The 20,623-nt window shown below is 46.9% G+C and overlaps 9 protein-coding genes and 1 non-coding gene across 10 annotated transcripts; 4 read left to right on the top strand and 6 right to left on the bottom strand. All coding sequences in view use genetic code 12, as the record gives it.

Annotated features, from left to right (window-relative positions):
- Window positions 1-235: 235 nt before the first annotated feature.
- On the bottom strand, window positions 236-595 carry PGA1 (Pga1p; the record flags this gene model as incomplete). Its single annotated transcript, XM_029033410.2, has 1 exon — window positions 236-595. One exon carries the CDS (start codon window positions 593-595, stop codon window positions 236-238), a length of 360 nt encoding a protein of 119 aa, XP_028892002.2.
- A 1,629-nt stretch (window positions 596-2,224) lies between these two features.
- AVT4 (Avt4p) lies at window positions 2,225-4,141 on the top strand (the record flags this gene model as incomplete). The annotated part of the gene is made up of 1 exon (XM_029033411.2): window positions 2,225-4,141. The coding sequence occupies one exon, from the start codon at window positions 2,225-2,227 to the stop codon at window positions 4,139-4,141; it is 1,917 nt and encodes a 638-aa protein (XP_028892003.2).
- A 42-nt stretch (window positions 4,142-4,183) lies between these two features.
- On the bottom strand, window positions 4,184-4,810 carry CJI96_0003084 (uncharacterized protein; the record flags this gene model as incomplete). Its single annotated transcript, XM_029033412.1, has 1 exon — window positions 4,184-4,810. The coding sequence occupies one exon, from the start codon at window positions 4,808-4,810 to the stop codon at window positions 4,184-4,186; it is 627 nt and encodes a 208-aa protein (XP_028892004.1).
- A 190-nt stretch (window positions 4,811-5,000) lies between these two features.
- On the bottom strand, window positions 5,001-7,879 carry CJI96_0003083 (uncharacterized protein; the record flags this gene model as incomplete). Its single annotated transcript, XM_029033413.2, has 2 exons — window positions 5,001-7,792; window positions 7,861-7,879. The coding sequence occupies 2 exons, from the start codon at window positions 7,877-7,879 to the stop codon at window positions 5,001-5,003; spliced, it is 2,811 nt and encodes a 936-aa protein (XP_028892005.2).
- Window positions 7,880-9,782: 1,903 nt separating this feature from the next.
- On the top strand, window positions 9,783-10,412 carry CJI96_0003082 (bifunctional thymidylate/uridylate kinase; the record flags this gene model as incomplete). The annotated part of the gene is made up of 1 exon (XM_029033414.2): window positions 9,783-10,412. The coding sequence occupies one exon, from the start codon at window positions 9,783-9,785 to the stop codon at window positions 10,410-10,412; it is 630 nt and encodes a 209-aa protein (XP_028892006.1).
- Window positions 10,413-10,445: 33 nt separating this feature from the next.
- CJI96_0003081 (uncharacterized protein) lies at window positions 10,446-10,886 on the bottom strand (the record flags this gene model as incomplete). The annotated part of the gene is made up of 1 exon (XM_029033415.2): window positions 10,446-10,886. The coding sequence occupies one exon, from the start codon at window positions 10,884-10,886 to the stop codon at window positions 10,446-10,448; it is 441 nt and encodes a 146-aa protein (XP_028892007.2).
- Window positions 10,887-11,411: 525 nt separating this feature from the next.
- CAS1 (ATP-dependent DNA helicase YKU70) lies at window positions 11,412-13,580 on the top strand (the record flags this gene model as incomplete). The annotated part of the gene is made up of 1 exon (XM_029033416.2): window positions 11,412-13,580. The coding sequence occupies one exon, from the start codon at window positions 11,412-11,414 to the stop codon at window positions 13,578-13,580; it is 2,169 nt and encodes a 722-aa protein (XP_028892008.2).
- Window positions 13,581-15,002: 1,422 nt separating this feature from the next.
- Window positions 15,003-16,322, top strand: CJI96_0003079 (uncharacterized protein; the record flags this gene model as incomplete). The annotated part of the gene is made up of 1 exon (XM_029033417.2): window positions 15,003-16,322. One exon carries the CDS (start codon window positions 15,003-15,005, stop codon window positions 16,320-16,322), a length of 1,320 nt encoding a protein of 439 aa, XP_028892009.2.
- Window positions 16,323-16,668: 346 nt separating this feature from the next.
- On the bottom strand, window positions 16,669-17,166 carry CJI96_0003078 (uncharacterized protein; the record flags this gene model as incomplete). The annotated part of the gene is made up of 1 exon (XM_029033418.2): window positions 16,669-17,166. The coding sequence occupies one exon, from the start codon at window positions 17,164-17,166 to the stop codon at window positions 16,669-16,671; it is 498 nt and encodes a 165-aa protein (XP_028892010.2).
- A 682-nt stretch (window positions 17,167-17,848) lies between these two features.
- On the bottom strand, window positions 17,849-17,922 carry CJI96_0003077. Its single transcript has one exon. It is a non-coding gene; the product is annotated as a tRNA-Val (tRNA).
- Between the last annotated feature and the right edge of the window lie 2,701 nt (window positions 17,923-20,623).

The raw sequence follows: 20,623 nt of genomic DNA, 5'->3' as shown, positions 1-20,623 counted from the left end.
ATATTGATTTCTTATGAGTCTCTTAAGCGACTTCACATTCATCCTACATTCTCCAAGCTACAGTTTTTAAAACAAAATTCAAAAATGATTTCGAATTGACTTAGCAACTTCTTTAGCTGTCTTTATCACAATCCCTGCATGAGCACTAGCTTAGAAGTATACAAAACAGATCCTAACTCAGCGTTCGCCTGGATGCTCATAGCCAATCTCATTCAAGCCATATTACAAGGTCCCCTCAGAGCAAGTAGCCAAGGGCAATGGCGGCCCAGCCGACAATGCCAGCATATGAACCCCAACCTCCAGGGCCAGCGTTGCTTATGGTCGTCTGCTCGTACGACTTCACTGCACCGACATTGCCCGTTTTCAGGCCCAACCCAGCACTACCAGCGGGCACAGATGCCGTGGTATCAGTATAAGTTGTTTTGAACGACTGCTGATATGCGGAAGACGTGGTGATAACGCGTCCTCCCGTGGTAACAGTGATGTAAACGAAAGTGGACGACTTGGAGGTTGTTTCGTCACGTCTATGGAGGAAGTCATTTAAGTTGAAGGCTGTAACCATCGAAACCAAAGCTAGAAGATAAAGGAAGTTCATGGCGGGGGGATTTTGGAAGATGCTTTAGGTTTGCAGTTTAAAAGGAAAGGGAATACAGAAGTTCGTTCTTTTATTTTCTCTTTCTTTTTTTTTTTTTGTAGTATTTTTTGTAGCGTATTTTCCTACATTGTGTCTTGCTCAAGCCTACTCCAGGTTCCTGCAGACCTCCTTCAAAATGGCTGTGCTGGGGAAGACCAGGCATCTATAAAATGAATGAAAAGACGTGAGAGTATCTTCGCTTTTTTTCACGTATTAGCTGATTTCCTGAAAATCCGAGTAGAATTTGCTGAATCTCGGTTTCTGGGTGCACTTTGGTGGACCGTTGCTGTCATACTGTGCTGCAAGATCTCAGCCTGCTTTTGGCGTCCACGCTCTACTCTGATCATTATAGTGGACAAGCGATCATTTTTAAAATCAATTCATGGCGAGTTGTAATCTCTGATCAAAAGATCTGGTAGTTGCTACTCATATACTTTAGAATCTAGGGGTTCTGTGGATTATGGGGTTTCTGTGATAAAGCCGCCATGCTTCAGACCCTGTAGTTGAAACTGGTATTCGTCCGTAGACTTGACTACAGGTGTACGTTTGAAAATGCAAGGAAACTCACGAAAAAAGACTGATCAAGTGTTGGTTTGGCGGTGACTGGCGCCTTCGATTTTTCAGCAGCATCTATTTTGTCCTGGTTTTCGATTGCTGCAAAAAAGTTGTCAACATTTTCAATGACGCTTGTGGGAGGTCTAAGTAGACTAACCCATAAATGAAAGATTTCATACCTTCTATTAGGTAAGCTTCAATTATTAGAGATGTGAAAAAAGGCATTTGTTACAAAGCATGAAGTCAACAATTAGTCGGTGCAATAGGTGAGTGAAACAGCATAACACAAAGACATTGGTGATGTCTGGGTACAAAGACTCGAAGTATGATGATCGATTGTCTGAAAGTTAGTTGTGATTTGTATGAGTTAGAGATAAACAAGTTTATTGTTCAGTGACAGGAAGATTTACGGCATAACACATATAAGGTTTGAGTGACCCGTAGAGCACCCTGACAAGGGGCACGAGAGATGACACACAATTCAAGAACATGACTCTAATTGTAGAATGACACTTGTTTACTAAAGCTATTTGAGATTTAGAGACATCTGTGAAGATTTGAAACAGCCTTCCCGGCGTAGAGCCAATTGAGTACATGAAATCCGACCAAAAACCTGCCTGGGTGTCAAACGTACAATGACGTTAATTCTAAGCTGCCTTCGAAGGCACTTGTAACAGATTTCATGTAATGATTTTCCATCTTGAGCAGGATCCGTCACCCACCAGCATAGTGTTCTAAATTGCAGCCGTACGTGAGACGGTGCGAGTATAAGCTAGCATAGCAGAAGGGAAGTTAATATACTCCATACACGATGACATACATAAAATTCAATCCAGTTGGAGTCTTACCAGCAAAAGAGAAAAAAAAAAAATCCCACTCTAAAAATTTGGTTGTTCAAAACTTCATCACCCCTATAAATTCCGTGTTCCGCTTGAGTAAATGGCACCAACATCTTATCGCGGCTCCTGTACCAACAATTCTTATCAGCGCTTCCCTTCCCATACAAGATCAACACTTCTTCCTCTTCCCACTCTCATGACCCAGCCTCGTGCAATCACGGGCCGAAGAGACTCCATAGCAAAACTCACGCGTTCACTGTTCAATTCCAAAACCAACTCTCCTCGTTCATATTCTGCTCTGAACCTGTACAAGAGAAATGCTTCCTTCTTGAATCAAATCGGAGGTACTCCAAGCTCATTGCATTCATCGGAAAATGTCATTGAGGACTCGAGCCACAGCGGACGTTCAAACAGTCCCAATATTGAGGAAAGGGATGGGGAAGACGAGCCTGATTTGACTCTGGGAATAAAGGACCCAAAAGTGTTGCAGACGGTTGCAAAACACCTAAACAATTCTCATGAGGACGGTCTCGCTGCTGAGGGTGCTGACATCACTAGAGCATTATACAAGTTGAGCAACGACTCGAGACCTGGATTGAAGAGATCGAAATCAGATCTGCTGTTAGAACCAGGTTCAAGAAGAGGCTCCACTGCCTCGCACTTGAGGGTGCCTGGAGGTTTCCGAAGGCACTTTATTTTGGCCAAAAACAAGAGAACTCCAAGTTTAATCACAAGGAACTTTGTTGAATTTCTAAGTATATATGGACACTTCGCCGGTGAGGATTTAGAGGACGAGGAGGATTTGGCTTGTCACTACGAACCTTATTTACCTTACGGAGAAGACACCCCACTTCTTCCTTCTGACGTCAACCCAAATGGTACTGCCTCTGATACAAAAGCATACTTCCTCCTTTTGAAGGCGTTTGTTGGCACAGGTGTCCTCTTTTTACCCAAAGCATTCTCAAGTGGTGGGCTTTTGTTCTCCGCAGTGGTCTTGTTTCTCTTTGGCCTTCTTTCCTTTTGGTGCTACTATATTTTGGTTCAGTCCAAAGTGGCCACTAAAGTTTCTGGTTTCGCTGAAATTGGCTTGAAGACATACGGCGTCAATCTCCAACGGTTGATCCTATTCTCGATCATTATTTCTCAAATTGGGTTTGTGGCCGCTTACATCGTATTCACTGCTGAGAATTTGCGTGCTTTCTTGGTGAACATCTCATCTTACCAGACGAGGGACCTTGACATTTTCTGGTTTATCTTGTTTCAAGCGGTGATCTTGACACCGCTCTCCATGATTAGAGACATCACAAGGCTTTCTCTTCTGGCCCTCTTGGCCAACATATTCATCTTTGCTGGCTTGGTGACTATCTTATACTACACCATTCGACAATACTTTCAAAATCACTTGATCCCTGGAGAAGGCATCCATTTTTTCTTTAATAAGTCCGAGTCGTCTTTATTCATTGGAGTCGCCATTTTTGCATTTGAAGGTATTGGGCTCATCATACCCATTCAAGAGTCCATGATCTACCCTAGTCATTTTCCCAAAGTATTGTTATCGGTGATTTTAACGATTTCATCAATTTTTGTCTTTGTTGGTTCCATCGGTTATCTTACCTACGGTAAGAAGATCCACACCGTCATTTTACTTAACATTCCCCAGGAATCACCCACGGTTATCATGACACAAGTTCTTTATGCATGTGCCATCCTTTTATCGACGCCAATTCAAATCTTTCCCGCAGTACGTCTCATCGAACTGAAATTCTTTCTGCCCCACAAGTCCGGGAGATATTCGGCTAGAGTAAAGTGGCAGAAAAATCTTCTTCGTTGTTTGTTCGTTCTCACAACTGCTACGATTGCATTGTACGGAGGCAAAAACCTAGACAAGTTTGTCTCCTTTGTTGGTTGTTTTGCTTGCATCCCATTGGTTTACATGTATCCGCCAATGCTTCATCTCAAGACCTGCTGTCAGACAGATTGCGAGGACTGCTTCACGGTAAAGCCTGATCCAGACGCTACCAAAAAGAGATGGCTAGCCCACTTAGACTACTTCCTTATTCTCCTTGGAGCACTCGCGGTTGTCTATACCACATACGATATCTTAGCTCATTAAAAATAGATTTAGATAATAAAATACTATCTACCCCATGCTACTCTAGTCCTCATCCTTCAACACCTCTGTTAAGTACACTCTGGCATTGTGCACATGCTGTTGCAAATCTAGTTTCGACTGCTCACGTACTTGACGGAACTGCTCCCACAACTCTCTTCCCGATTGTACGAGGTCTTGCTGTTGCTTGTATGTATCTGGGTACGTCTCTTTCTCCCACTCCAAAACCTTGTCTCTACTTGCCTCATATGTCTTGGGCATGGCAATTCTAAATGCAGCAGCGGATACCGTGATTGGAAAAAGGATTCTCAATGGTGCTGCTCGATTATTCACCATAATAGCACTCACCAACGTTGGGAACGTGACTTCCATGAGCATATCTGGCTCCTTGATCAAGTCATTGGCTTTAGTTGCAAATGCCTTGACTTCATTGCGTGCTGCAGAAATCTGTGTCCCAACCTCAGCTCCGTAGATGGAAAATTTGTCCTCAAGGTAAGTCTTTGACCTGTTCACCAATTTCTCCAAGTATGGAGTTGTTCTGACGCCCATTCCTTCAACGAAAGAGATGTTGCCATGCAAGGACTCTTTTTCCTTTAGACTTTTTGATATTTCACTCTTATAGCCGGGCTTGGTCTCGACAAACTCATCGTCGCCGTAAAAGGATCTGGCCATGATTGTTTTTAGTAGCTTTGGGGTGTATAATGGTTTGGGCTCAAGGTGATTGCGACTGGTTGGTTGGTGCAGTATTATTATTGGTTTACAAGAATGGCTGCGAAAAGATGGTTGAATTTCGTACTTTGTTACAATATATGGCTTCAGAGTAAAGTCTAATGTACATGTGGAAAAACGATCGTGGGAGTCATTACTTGAAGATACCCTTTTTCTTTTTCTTTTTCTTCTCCCCATCAGGCACAGGCGGCACACCTTTGCTTTTTGTCAATGGCACTTCGATTCTTATATTCTGCTCAACATTCGATGTAGACGTCTTGGGCAGATCCGTAGAGTTGGCCAGGGTCATGGAGCCTGAGTTGGAGGTTCCTTGAGGTGGACGAAGGTGGTTTTGCGGTTGCAAGTTGTTGGAAGATCTACCAGCCTGGTTTAACTGTCCCTGCAGTTGCTGATTCGCCAACGGTGGCGCCTGGCCCAATTGCTGGCTCTGTGTACCCAAGGGAGGCAGCTGCTGCGGTTGCATCATTTGTCCAGGCATCATTGACCGATGCTTCGCTTTGGTGGTGGGAGCGTTGCCTGCTCCAGGCATAGGCATGCCACCTCTCCCACCGTAATCAATGTTTAGAGTGCCACCTTCCATCTGTGGGAATGCTGAACGACGGTTTGCCTTTCTTTGCACTCCCGAGGGGCCTCCCATACTCATCCCGTGGGGCATCTGCTGAGGTGGCATTTGTCCCATTATCATTGAGCCCTGTGGCATTTGTTGGTGGCCCATGGGTGGTACTTGCATCTGGTCAGGATAAGGTCTCTGGAGATTAGGATATGAGCCCATTCTGTGTTTAGGCTGATTAGGTCCCGGAGGTGGGGCGTTTTGCTGGTAACGTTGTGGGTTACGTAAGGTTGCTGGTAATGCGCTTTGGGGAAAGCCGTTTGGTGGTAACCCGTGAGGTGGTCTCTGATCAACGTAGCCCTCATATGGACCGTTTTGTTGTTGCGGTTTGCTAAGCGAAGGAAATGATTGGGAGCTTCTTGCGTGAGGTGCACCCATGTACTGCCCTTGTTGCGGATTACCATAAAACTGAGCAGGTGGGCCCTGATAGCTCTGGGCATCGTAAAATGCGCCGTTGCTGTAGTCATTATTGAACCCTTCCTGACTTTCTCTAGCTTGATCGTTCATGTTAGGAGCGTTCATGTTAGGCGCGTTGTAGGCACCATTATAGACCCCGCCATTACTAGAGCCGTTACTATTGTTGTAACTTTGCACTTCCTCCAAAGGTTGTGACATTGAGCGAGCGTGAATTTGCGGTGGAGCTGCAAGCTGCTGTTCCCTTTCTTGAAGAGCTTGTTCCCTTCTTTGGAGTTCTAACTCGCGTTCGCTCAAACGTCTTTGAGCTTCCTTTTGGGCCGGAGGTGTTTCTCCATTCAAGGCGGCACCATACATGGCCACATCAGCAAGGTCAGACAAATCAGGGGTGTTATTAACAGCATCGCCGTGGTGAGCCTGCTCATGTTGTTGAGGTTCAGATCTCTTCAATTCTTGTTCACGTGGTTGTTCTGTTTGAACGGTGACGGGAACGCCAGGTGAAGCCTTAGATTGTGCTGCAACCTCAGAGCGCGTCTGTTCAAGTTGCTGAAGTAATTGTTGGAGCTCGATTTCCTTATCCTGCAACTGTGCATTGATGTCAGCCAATCTCAGTTCGTGGGATTGTTGGGTTGAGGAGAACTCTCTTTTCCTCGCCTCATGCTCTGACGAAAGCTGGGACAAAAGTTGGTTCTGCGTTTCTATTTGGGATTCCACTTTTTGCAATTGTTTCAGGCGTTGTTCGTATGTGTTTTCAAATTCGTACTTTTCCATGCTGAGCTGTTTCAAATTTTTTGTCATGGCCTCAAGCTCATTCCTTTTGGCATCGTACCCGTCGAGCTTCCTCAAAAACAACGCGGAGCCCTGTTCAGTATTCATCTTGAGGAGTTGGCACAAGATGGAGTACAAATTTTCCAAGTACGGGGTCTTCACTCCATGGTCGTCACCTAGTAAGATTGGTTGCAATAGAAGCAAGTCCACCTCGATTTCACGTTGGTGATAGAAGTCGTAAAACAACGTGTTCGACTCATAGTATGGTGGATAGTTGCCCTGCTTCTCCTCAGGCAACGGGAAGTATGCCAGCCAGTTCTTTATCAAGTTCGTCTCGTTTTCAAAGCCCTTGACAAGCTTACAGTCCATTTTTTTGATGATCTTGAATACCTCGTTGACAAGTCCAGTGATCAACGGTTTGGCCAATATTTGCCTCGAAAGGTCTTGAGGATAAGGTTCTTCAAAGATCACAGACAATGGGTTCAACACGAGTCGAGGCAAGGCTTGCTTCCACTGATAGGTCATAAACTCACGAGGATTCGTAGATTTGAGCAAGCTGATGGCGCCTTTTGAATCCTCTTGAGCCAACTGCCACATCTTGAAGAACCTTGCAAAGGTCTTAGACTCTTTAGAAGGAACTAGGTTGCTTGTGGCGCCCGAAGACACACCCAAGTAGATGCGGAGGTCCAGGCTCAAAGCACGATGGAAACAAACATTCGAATCAAAGCCTGGAGCACGTTTTATGTCGCTCTCGTTCATTATCAGGCAAACAGACACGTCTCTTATGTTTTTGGGCAAGCTTGACACGACAAAAGGCTCCAAATTGACGTATCCCGTCAGCTCCACCACGATCAAGGCGTCACTACGAAGTAACGGCATGATCTGGGTACAAGCGTCCAGGAACTGTTGCAAGTTGGGCACAGACAATATGACATAGTCGAACGTGGCCAGCTGGGGCAAATGCTGGACGGAGTTGGCGGTGAGGCTTGGTGTGAACGAGACATCTCCAAAAACGGTCAGCTTGAAGTGAATCGGGCTGCTGGGCGCTATTGTGGGGTCCACAACGGTGACATTGCACGCCTCAGTGTTCTGGAGTCTCCACGCATAGAATAGCAAGTTTGGGTTCAGACCCACTAGCTGGTTAGTACCGGCGACTTTGGTGAGGTTTTCATGGTTGCAAGCATGTGGTTGATGTACATACCTGTTAATAGCTGAGACATGCCAGTGGCGAAGGAGGATGGGCGGAGGAAAAAAAGAGTGATTTATACACGGTCAAAAGCAAAGTAACAAAAATAAAATAAAAACAATAGCCTGGCACTAGGATGTTTCACTGGAGTAGGAGGAAAAAAAAGTGTATGCTTGGTGCGTGAGGGTAGAGACCTCTATGCTGCTAGTGCGCCGCCAGTACGTGTAACCGTGTTAGGCCTTTGTGTAAGACAGGCCAAGCTCGCTTCAGGAATGCTAAACTGCTGGAGACGAGAGGCAGTGAAACGGTAAAAAAACGAAAACCAGAAAAGAAAAAATCGACTCCTCTAGTTCTGGTAGTTAAATGTCTTCCTGAATACCCTAATCCATTCTTGCAATTGTTTCATTTTTGCTTTTTGTGGGTTCGTTTGGAGAGCAACTGGGTGGCAGTGCAGCGGTAGTTGGGCCGTGGTGTGCAAAGGTTTGGACAGACGGGCTGAGCGGAAGGAGGAGAAAAAAAAAGGTGGAAAACGGCCTGGGAACAACGGTAAGCAACGCAGGCAAATATCAACAAATTTAACCTCTCGAATTTACCTTTTGTTTTAAATGCCTACTTTCTGCCCGAATATTTTTTCTTGGGACGCCTTGACGGAAAATTTGACTTTTTTTGGCGCCTTGTCTTTTAACCTTGTTTGGTGATCCAGGGCCCTGGAGACCTTTTCATGAGTCAGCCTGGCGGTAAAGGGTCAGCTTTCACCAATATTGGGCGGGGTTTCGAGGCAAGGCTATAATATTTTGACGGATTGTGGGTCAGTTTCAGCCGTGTTTCGTGTGGGTTCTTTGCAATTGCATGCTTTTAGTTCTTCTTCCTTGCAGTGACGATGGCTTCGTCTAGGCACCTTAAGGTTGCTCGGCTGCAAACCTGTCTGGCAGATCAAACTGAATAAGCTCACAGGGTTGTAGAGGGCAGTTAGTTAGCGCCAGAAAAGCCAGAATTGTGTGTTTAATTGGCTCCACTGTCTTGATCATGTTTCTCTCTTCTGCTGGCTTCCCAATCGCTTATTTTGTGGTCTTACCTTGTGGTCAGAGCGACCTTGGCCTGAAGCCCGTTGGGAGCATGAGGCTCACCGGTACTCTTTGCTTCTACACAATGCTACTATCGATCTGAAACATGGTCCTGAAAAAACACAAAATGACACAAAGGCAAAAACAAACAAAAAAAAAAAGCCACATCCACGTAACAAGTCCAGATTCTCATGCAATATCATGCAATTACACAATCGATTCCTTCTCTATTCTCTCGACTGAATTGGGACCAAATGCCTGCCCAGGCCAGTGCCTCTGGGCGGATGCGAAAAACGAAAAAAATTCAACCTCCCGAAGCTTTCTTTTTTTTCTTCTTCTCTACCCCCATCCTCCCCAGTGGCGTCGCCTCGTGTGGCCTGTATGCTTGGCTTGATTGCTGCTGGCAGTCTGTGCTGGCTGTGTTCTATCAGTTATCGCAGCCCGTAGCGTCGATGGTAGAGTAAATGGCCCCGGTGTATCTCCGAAAGGTGAGCGAAGCTCTGAACCTTCCGGTCATGTTCCGGGGCACATTCTTTGAGGTGGGCATTTATGGTCAATGTCACCAGTAGATCCTAGTTCGTTGTCCACGCCTCAGTGTCTCAACTCTTGTATTCGTGACCACCTCCGTCGATCTGGAACTCATTGTTTTCATCATCTCGGTGAGGTGGGCGTGATAATATCCCCAATTGAGTATTATCACTGTAATTTGGTAACGTGCCTCTGATTGTTGTTGTTCCGTGACGCGTTCCTCTTGTTCGATCTTTGCCTTACATTCTGACGGTGTCATTGTATGCCCTGTCTATAGAACGCGTATGCTGCTTTCCATATATTCCACTATTATAGAATACTTCACCATACATTGCACCCCCTAGCATGAGAGGCAATCTCATCCTTATCGAAGGTCTCGATAGATCGGGCAAATCCACCCAGGCAACCATACTAGCAGAAAAACTAGATGCTCAGTTGATCAAATTTCCCGATAGACTGACCCCCATCGGTCAGATCATCAATAGGTACCTAGTCGATCGAGATTTCCACCTTCCTGACCAAGCTGCTCATCTTCTATTTCTGGCTAACAGATGGGAACTTGCGAATCTGCTTGTGGAGCTGCTACAAGCTGGCAAAAACATTGTTATGGACAGATACATATACTCGGGAATAGCGTACTCGTTGGCGAAGAAGGGAGCTGAAATGGACAGTCATGAATGGCTTTATGGTCCCGATCGAGGGCTTCCAAAACCAGACTTGACACTTTTTCTTACAATCAGCTTGGAAGAGCTCAGTAGTCGTAAGGGCTACGGAGAGGAGCGATACGAACAACTTGAGTTTCAATCGAAAGTCAAGGAATGCTTCTTGAAAATATTGGATTCTTCGGATCCCACCATTGCCATCGTGGATGTCGATGGCCTTCTGATTGACGAGGTGACGGGAAAGCTATGGAGTGAAATCCACATCAGAGGTCTTGACCAGTCATCAAATAACAAAATCACCTACTTCCAGTAATTCACAGCCTGTAAATACCAGCATACACAAATCTCATTCCCCCAATTGATCTAGATATGCAAGCCTTTGTAGAACTCTGGACTTCAGAATCTCCTGCAACTCCCCGCCTAGATAGATCTCGTCTAGCACCACATATAGCCTATGGAAGTTGAACACAAGATCTAGTTCACAAACGTTATCATAGTATGTGTCGAGGATCTCGACAAAAAAATGCACCGACTCCAAGTACGTGAGCTCGTTGTCCAAGTAGTCTATCAGCACGACAAAGAAGAGTCCAGCGTATCTGCGGTAAACAAGCTTGTTGTTGCGGTATTCAACGAAATTGGACTGGTGCTTCAGATCTCGTGACGAGATTAGCCTGTGGATCTCACTGATGTGTTCTTGTTTCTCCTTTTCCGTGTATGTACTATCGAACCATTTAGCAAGTCTCGTCTTGCCCTGCCGATTTAGCACGAGGAGGTAATGAATGGACATGTTTCTGGGTGAATCCTTGCAGCGGGGTTTTTAAATGAACGTTTTTATGTATGTGTTTAGCTACCTCTGATGAGCTCGATTCAAATTGATGGTGGAGCTGTTTCTGATCTACTATGAGGCTATACTGTGCAGAGCACCTACAACGAAGTGTTCTAAGACTCTTTGAAAAGTCAGCCGTTATGAGTGACATAGTTTGAGGAAATTTTATACGCCTTAATGAAGCTCAAAAACGGTACAGATTTTTTTTTTTTAAGCAGATCTGAGGCGCACCTTGGCTATTGTGAACGGCATGAGTCCTTCCAGTGTACCACATGCTGAGGGCATTTTTTTTTAATTTAAACATACGGTATTAAGCATTCTATTGTTTTGCTTGGTTCAGTGCAAAATTACTTTTTTCAGGAGGTTCTTGTGCTGGTATTGACTACTCCAGACTGGTTCGTATTTGCAACCACTCAGGTGTGTAGATATCGGCGCACTTGATACCACCATAGTTAAACCTTCTCAAGCTCCAAAACACCGAGAACAATGTCTGAGGAGGAAAATTCATACAAGCAGTACGAAATTAAAGAGGGCATTGTTTTTCTTATAGAGCTTTCCAGTGCAATCTTCGAGCCCATCAAGGAACTTAACGGAAGATCACAGTTCTTGGAGATCCTTTCATGTATCAATGACCTCGTCTCCGACATGATTATGACCTACCCGAAGAACGGCGTAGGGATTTACCTCTACAATTGCAAAGAAACAAGCAAGAAATTCCCAAAGAATTGCGGGATGTCCAAAATATTCTCACTCAACGACTTGAACAGTTCCAATATGAAGAGGCTCAATGAATATGTGAGAGATGAAATTGACGGGTTCAAGAAATTGAGCGAAAGGTATCCTTATAACGATGAGCCAAGGGATAAGCTCCATACTGTACTCAAAACTGTACTTCGTGAGTTCCAATTGAAGACTCAATACAATGTGAAGAAAATGTTATGGCTCACCAATAACGATAAGCCCTACATCAACAAGGAATTAAAGGATAGTTTACGTACGATGATAAGTGATTTCGAAGATAACAAGATCTGGATCAATCCTATTTTCCTAGACACGTTTGAGGATGCAGAGCAAACCAAAACGCGTGATTTCGATGTCTCGCTATACCAGAACATCTTCTTGAACACGAATTTCTTGAGCCTGATGGATGATCAGATGCAACAAAGAGAAGAAGCCAGTCTGCTATTCAAGAGCATCAAGAAAGAAGAGGATCTGGACACCCCAGTGTGGCATGATACGCTTGTTTCATCCCATATCCGAAAGTCCATCTCCCGATTGAAGGAGATTAGACGCATTCAATTTGCATGCGACTTGATTTTGAGTGATGGCCCTGGCATTGGAGGAAGGCTTGGTTGCTCCGTGAAAGGTTACACGTTGTATAATCACGAGGGCGTGAGACTGTTCAGGCAAGTCTACACTGGTGGAGAGTCACTTAGACTAGTCCAGGTGGAAAGCAAGCTTCTGAGACAAGACACATATGAAGAGGTAGACTTGAAGCAGGAAGAGAAGCCAGAGGAGCAAAAGGCGAAGCATACACTTGTCAAAGGCATTCCCGTTAAACGTACGAACGACAAGGAAGCGGAACTCAACGAGAAGATCATCTACGTTAATGAAGAAACCATGGATTATATGAGGAGCTATGCTTTCGATAACCTACCAGAAGATGAGACGCAAGATATCGATGAAGAAGAGGAGGAGGAGGGGGAAAAGGACCTCGTCTCGTTCAGTAAAGCGCCCTACTTGAAATTGTTGTGTTTTAGGCACATCGACACTTACAAGCCCTATTTCAATCTCAAAGCGCCTCTTTTTGTGACTGCTGACTTTAGTGACGGCTTGAGCTCTGCTAGTAAGGACGGCGGGTACACAAATTCTTTTAAAACCCTCAAACATCTTTACCAAGGATGTGTCAAGCTTGAGAGGTATGCAGTGGTTTTTGGCTGCATCAGGAAGAATGCCACACCCAACTTGTATGCTTTGTATCCGACAAATATCAAGCAATCAAGCACACATTTGAAGGACAAGAGTTTGCCTGAGGGCTTTTTGTTGATTCAGTTGCCATGGCTCAACGAGATCAGAAGCTTGCCTGACTACATGTTCGACGAAGACGAGCGGTACTTCAATGAAGATGAGCAGGCATTGGTCCCCGAGCCGCTAGAGGAGCTTTTCAAACTTTTGATTGAAACCGTTGGTATTGATTCGAGCTATGATCCCTATCAGCATCCCAACCCGGTGCTCAACTACTTTTACAAAGTTATCAAACAGGAAGCACTACAAATCGATATCAAGGATGAGCTGACGTCACTTCAAGATAACGACTGGACGTCTCAAAAACTCATTGAGCTCAGGGAACGTCTTGAGTCCAAGAAGGAGACACTGGACCTTCTTCGCCTCATAAACTCGAGTCTCAGCAAAATTGGCAACGACGAAGTTAGGAAAAGAGTAGCCGAGAACAATAGGAGCCCAGGCAAGAAGCCGAAGTTCGACAAACTCACTCAAGAGGCGATCGTGATGATCTGGCGAAATAATTTATGGAAAGAGGTCACAGTGGCACAACTCAAGGACTTCATCAGTCGATACAGCGGCAGCATCAAAAGTGCCTCGCGCAAGGCAGACATGATAGCGAATATCTCCGAGTTTCTAGAGTCGAGGAAGTAGAGGAAGAAACAGCAAGCAAGCGCTGACATATTTAACGATTACACTAGTCTATGGTGATCCAAATACGAAGTCCAGTAGGACTTTGGGTGGATTCAGATGTTCGATCGAGAACAGGCAATTATGATCAAGCGCCGAGACGTCAATCTGACCATTTGTATCTTTGCAAATGTAATATGCTGTTGGAAACGTACCGGCAATTTGTCAGCACTGGCTCAGGTTTCCATTCCATTGCATCTACGCTAGGTCGGGTGCTCTTTTAGTGCCGACCTTGCATCCCACCGAAAAGTCCGGTGCGGCAGAGGCTCCATCGACGGAGAATTCCTGAAATCCCATTAAAAATGCCAAGAGGCAAAGGACTCATCTAGTAAATTCTGAGATCAGAAAGCCCTTGAGTGACCAAATCAATATTTCGAACCATATCTTCAAAACGCCTATGAGAATGGATTGCATTTTTGCAACCATCTTATTGTGCTTCTCTCGGTGTGCGAGATGACGTTAACGAGAAGAGCTGGGTGCGCAAATTTCCGTACGCCATCAGCGATGCCTGACTGGGGCAGAAATACCTCATGGAATGAATCTCGGAACGAGTCCTGGAAGGAGACCCTCCCTCCCCTCAGCTTTGGGGAGGGTTCCCCGAATTTCAGTGCAGCTGGCGCCGTCCTTGGCACCAAAGTTTCCCTCGCAGCAGCCATTTCGGCCTCGGCGTGCCCAGTGTCTGCTTGCCTGCCGCGGCCGCAGCCTTGGCGCTGGGCCCCAAGAAATGCCACCACAAACGACCCCCATTGCCTGGCTGCGAAAACAGGCAGACGCAAAATAAACCCCGAGTTCAATGCTGATGAGTGACAATTCGCTGGCTGGTGTGTTATCACCGGTCCCTTTGTTTACACGGGCGCAATGTGCGCTTTTTGATAAAGGGTCTGCAGACGCTACTCCCGAGATTGGTGGACCATCGAAGGGTGCCAGTCATGCGTTGCGCGCCGAAGCTCGATTCGATTCCAGCTAGGCCACGGATGCCAAGGCAGACAGAGGAGAAAGAAGCAATTTTGACAGCGCCGAGGACAGTACTCATGTTCGCGTAAGCGATTGGGAATTCATTGAAATCATCATACCTTCGTTGCCACTTGATCATTTGATCACTCTTCTTTTGCTTGCTGGAGCAGTGAAGTGACGTTTACTGTGCGGGAGCTTGTTTTTGTGCGCGCAAGGTGTTACGTTATGCGTGCTAGCGTTCATACTATTTTGGCCTCACACCCTCGCCGCACCCCACCTTCACTCTGGCTCCGTCTTGGCTCCGCTTACAAAGGTATATTTATCTCGAGTCCGCTGCGCAACGATCTTGATACCCCAATTTTTGCTTTTCTTTCCTCGCCCTGAAAGTTTGCTTTTTTGTTTGACCTTCATTCATTTTCTCTCGTCCCCCCAATGATACTACCTTCATACACCGAAGCCGAGCTGCCTCTACCTCCGTACGAGGCTGACAAGATCCCAAACTACACGCCGTCGCTAGTATTTTCAGGCGTGGCTCTACTTAAAAAGGAGTTTGACACGCCGTGGCTGGGGTCGGTGGGCCTGATGAAGGCTGTATTTTTGGAGTTAAATTCAAATCAGCTCAACATCTACGAGCTCAAGGATAAGGCCGTGGCAAGCATGGTAGAGGTGCTTTTTCATCACCAAAACCATGACAACAGGAGTCCAAGGCTGAATTCGATCTCCTCAAGTAATTCGGACGACTATGTTTTTGACGGCGACGCCTATGGAGAAGACTCCGTGGAGCACGGGCCCAACGTTTTTGGGAAGCTTCGCAAGAAATTCGTCTCGCACAAGGCAGAGAAAAAGCTTGCGCAGTTGCCAGCTTTTTCACAGTTTGCCAATAACGGCATGCTCCTAGAACCCACGAGCGACGTGGCAACGGCAACGGCTTTTGCCAGATACCACAGGGGCAAGATGTTGCACAGCTTCACGTTGCTGAACTTGCAAGTGGGGGAGGCGCCCTCCACGAACTCAGTGAGCTACAAAGAGGACCAGACGTCACCGACGAGTGCGGTGGCGCTTCTCAAGTATAGAAACACGTTGCGTCTCCGCATCGAGTACTGCCAGATTCTTTTGCATTTTTGGTCCTTCTACTCCATGGTACACTGGTACCGAAACTTGTGCATTGGGCGCGATTTGGCCTCTTCCCTCGATACCAGAAACGTCACCCGGCTCAAGAGTATTCCACGGGACTACTCAGCTTCGAACATTGCCTTGCTCAGTGCAGCTGCCAGAGAGGCGCTTGGGCGCTTTCAAGGCGATTCCAAACGCAGCCTGCTCTACTCGGAGAGTTCTACATCGAGCTCGTCTGACTCGGACAGTGACAGTGTGATGAGCAGATGCACCAACGAAACAGCATGCACAAACTACAACGACTACAGCGTGGAGATCTACGGGACAAAAATCGCGTGTCTCGAGGAGTACTTTTCCCCGGTGGAGAAGCAGTACATCACCAACTGCATCCCGGTGCTCAATCTGTACGACAAGTGGGTCGGGCTGTGGGTGACGGTACTGAACTACGAGCGCATGCTCCCGAAGAACGATGCCCTGAACGTCAATGAGAACGGGCGGGTATTCATTCTGCCCATGACATTCAGTTCTGTTGTGAAGACGTACCAGAAGCAGTTCAAGAGCTTGCTGGAGACGCTGACGCGGGCGTGCAAGGAGTACTACGTGGACGACAAGGGGTTAGTGAGCATTGACTGCCAATGATAATACAGTAATGAGTTACGAATAATACATAGCCATGCCATTGACTGGCAGGCACCACCAATAGCCAGGTTGCACGTCCTGTAGGAATATGGCCGTGAGTGACAATTGGTTTCGTAGGGATTTTGATGGCCCTGGGAGGGCGTGTTCCAGAGATGTGCATATTTTGCAGCCAGTCATAAGCGGCCCTATAATACAGCTTTGATAGTGGGGGGCACGAACTCAACGGGAATCAGCGAAGGTGAAACTAGAAGGAATGAGGGAATGAGGGAATGCATGATGCCTTAGAACCTGCTAGCAACAATAAGCAGTGCTAATAGCTGCCAAACAGCTGCCAGCAGCTGCCACCTTAGTCCTCACCGTCCTGGTCCATCATGCCGAAAAAATGCTCCTGCTCCCGCTCAAACCCTCGCTGCTCGCCCTGCTCGCCCTGCTCGCCCCGGTACCCGTCCACAACGTAGCCCTCGGCCTCGCACCAAGGACTCACTCGCACCTCGGGCGCCGGCGACGAGCACTTCAGTCCGAGCGACATGGGCGTCGAGGGCATTTCCAGCGGCTGCTGCGAAACGGGACCCACGACTGCCACCGGTGGACACGGTGCCGCCACACCAAAGTCGTAGTCGGTGAACGAAACGTCCTCAAAACGCGTCACCGTCTCGCCGTTGGCGATGTACTGGCGAAGAGCTCCCCAGGGGGTGATTTTGATGGTGCCTCCCTGCGGGTGGTTGTAGACGGGCCATTCGTTCAGCGAGGTGACTGCGTGGAGGTCGGCCTCAGAGAGGGTTTTGGGGGCCTTTTTGCGCTCCTCGTCGCACTCGTTTTTTCTTTTGGCGGGCGAGAAGTTCATGTGGGAGCGAGGGACTTGGGAAGGATTTGGATATAGAAGATGCTGTGGAGGCTGCGGTGGGTGGGACTTGAATGAACGTAACTCAAGCTTTCCTTTTTATTTTTATTATATTTTTTTTTTATTTTTTTTTTATTTTTTTCCCTTTTGGCTTTGACTTTGACTCTGACGGTCTATTTACCTTGTTGGTGTTTTATTTGTCTCTCTCACCTTTGCTGGGATTTGCTTGTTCTTTCTGGTCTTGTGCTCAGGCTACTGCTGGTGCACTTTGCGGTCGGGTTGCAACTCTGGGGTAGGGGGATTAGCAAGGAGGAACTTTTCTAGCGTGCTCCGTGGTCAAAGAATGCTGTGTGGATTGGTGGGTTGGTCGTTTTTGTTTGTGAGTCTGCTTCGTCTTTTCTGTGGCCAATAAGTCCCCAGCCAGCTTCTTGCTGGAATTCTTTGCAGCTGGCGATGCCTCGCCCTATATACTGGCCCCGGGAAGCGTCCGCTACTGCAGAGGCCATGAGTAGGTTTTTTTTTTTTTTTTTCGTGCCTTTGTAGCCAGCCATGGCCATACTGGGGAAGCGCTAGCCTGCCTTGGGGACCCTGTGCAGGCGCACGCGCTGGTTGGCCTGGGCCCGCGCGCACAAAAAATGCGCGTGCGAAGAGAGCCCCTCCAGGCCAAAAAAAAAGTAAACGCAAATGGCTCTGCCCAGGATCGAACTGGGGACTTTCTGCGTGTAAAGCAGACGCCATAACCAACTAGACCACAGAACCCGTCTACACAGTGGATGGGTGTGCAAGCATAATCATGACAATATCTAAAAGTTTGCTCATAGTGAGAAGTCCGAGACAAAGGCCTTTTCTTCGAATTTTTTTCGCCTAATATGTTCAGAATCTTGTAGAGAATCTCCTGCCGGCGTTTCGAGCCTCTCGCACTTGTTTCAACTTGAGGGGCCCCTTTTCAGAGGTAGAAGAGGTACTGGGTTTGTTCAAATCGGCTATTCTTTCTTCTAAGACTCCAAATGTAATACCACGGAGGCTGGAGGTGTCCACGGATATCATATAGCGCTACGTCTTCTTCTGAGACTGCAAAAATGACGAGTCAAACTGACTACCAGACTCCATTCTGTCAAAGATAGAGAGCGTTGAACTCCCGAGCGTTTTGGAAGTAAGAATCATTCGCTTGGTTTTCCACCTTGAAATGACAATCTGTAACCATTTGAGGAACTAATAGAGCATATACCACCGAAGTTTCGCTCAGAGCCGTGAGAACAATTTTCTTGTAACTTCAGATGCAAGTTGGGAGTTCCTTTCGTATAAATTTGGCTCCAAGATGGTCATTGCAGCTAATCATGATTTGCACTGTCATTGGTGTTGCAGAGGGCTGCCTTTGAGCCTGTAAGCACGCTACAGACAAAATACTCATGTCGCAGACGCTGGTGCTTTCGAATTTGCCTCTCATGGGTACCTGATCCAAGGGAACATCTTCTTGTGGTGAATGATTATTTCTCGAGCGTCCATCATTCGTTGATACGTCATTTCCCAGATGTGCTCGATAATGGTCTACATCATTACCACGGTCCAAAAAAAAAATCAATCTCGATGCAAGGAAAGATAGCATTAGCTGCCCATGAACAAAATTGTTGGTTTCATCAGACTCAGGCAGCGGACACAAAGCGAGACCTGATTCTGAGGTGTAGATTGTCAATTTCAAATCGATTCGTCATGAGTATCGGTTACTTCTTTCGCCAAAGCTCAAGGCAAAAATTATTCAGTGATATGTATTGCTGCGAGCTTTGATCTGTTGAACTTCTGGGCTTGATTAGTTTGGATACCCTTTGGACACCACCGTTGCTGGCAAAAATCAGCCTGAATGGTCGCTGAGGAGGGAAATGACCAGCTTATAGAGATATTTTACCGGTTTATTAAAAAAACGGTTTTTCCAGAGAGCTGCAATCTCTTTTCAAGAACGGCAGCCACCTTGAACAATACCTGGTGTGACCACAAATTTCATCAGCAATATTCTACCCATTGATCAACACATGAGGTCATCAATACGAATGTTTGTTTTACCATTGGGCAGAATCCTAGCATCACGAGAGACAGCGTCTCAGCCTAGATGCCGCATGAACTAATTGTCTAAATGCAACTAAATGTCATTTTTGTCGATGTTCTGGTGCGCTAAGGAGCCCTCAGGACCAGGCCGGGCCGATCGGTGATAATGCCACTTTGGGAACACACCGAACATTCTCGACTGGGAAACATACTAGCCAAGTTTCGAGAAACGCCAACTCACTACGGGAAGCAGAAGCTCGTCATATTTTTTTCGGCTTTGTCAACAATCCCATGGAATCTCGGCCCTGCCGGCGCCAAAAAGCGCCTGGGATTATGGTTGCAAACATCTCTGCACGGCAAGACCCTACAAGGACACTTTGAGCCAGCAACTTTGCCTCAAATTACCTGAGACAATAAAGAAGAGTTAGGCAAGATCGGTTTGTAGAGGTGCGTCGGCAAAAGGCCGCCCGTTTGTGATTGCTGAAGCGAGAACGGTGAGGGTTCAAGGCGAAAAAAAGAGGTAAGGGCTCGGGCGAGAGACTTGGGCGAGGGGGGGGTCTAAAACGGCCTCATGGGGGGGCCAGGGATCAGGGTGCTGAGGCAGAGTCAGCCGCGATTTTTTTCGGAAGCACAATGTACCGAGAGACAAAAGTGTGCGAGAGGAGCTCGGATAAATGCTCAAAGGAGCGGGAGGCTGAAAGGATGGGGAGGCGGGAAACTGGCAAGGCTGGGAAGGAACACGAGGAGGAAAAGGCGAGCCTGGCGAGGCTGGAAAGGAATGGAATGGAATTGAGGAGCATCAGGCGAGCCTAGAAGGTCTGCCCCAGTTTACTCACCATGACTAGTGCGCACTGACTAATGTCCGGTGAAGAATACTAAGGCAGCACTGAAGCAGCCACCACGAAGCCCACGTTAACCAAGCGTGGTCATGAGGTCGGGGAAAGCAGGAAGGGTGGGTGGTTTTCTGAACGGCTTGCGTCAGCCATTGAACGTGAACGGAGAATATTGGCAAGGTACCCGAACCTGTGGAGAAAAAAAAAGGAACTCCTCTAGAAGCCCCCAAGGCCGGAAGCTGGATTGCCGAGCCGAGCGCACATAGTTAACCTCGACCGAAGGAGCAAAAAACAGGAAATCTCGCAGCATTCACAAAGAGGCCAGGATATCCACGCATGCCCGCGACTAAGCCGTTTGGGTGGGTAGTCATGAGGCAGGTAGGGCGAGATTTTCGGCCCCGGATCCGAGGAAGTGGTTGAGAGTTTTCGAGAGGATATGGGAGAAAAAAAAATCAAGTAAAATAGAGGGGAGATCGGTGGTAACTGCAGAGTGAAACTCAAGTATGGGAAATCGAGAAAGGGCAACGGGTCGTCGGTTTTATTATTGGAGCCACCCGATTCGAGACTGTCTTAAGAAATTGGTGCAT

Source organism: Candidozyma auris, chromosome 3 (assembly GCF_003013715.1).
Source record: "Candidozyma auris chromosome 3, complete sequence".
Lineage (NCBI taxonomy): Eukaryota > Fungi > Ascomycota > Pichiomycetes > Serinales > Metschnikowiaceae > Candidozyma > Candidozyma auris.
The sequence above is the reverse complement of the archived record's forward strand: the minus strand, read 5'-3'. Positions and strand labels throughout refer to the sequence as shown.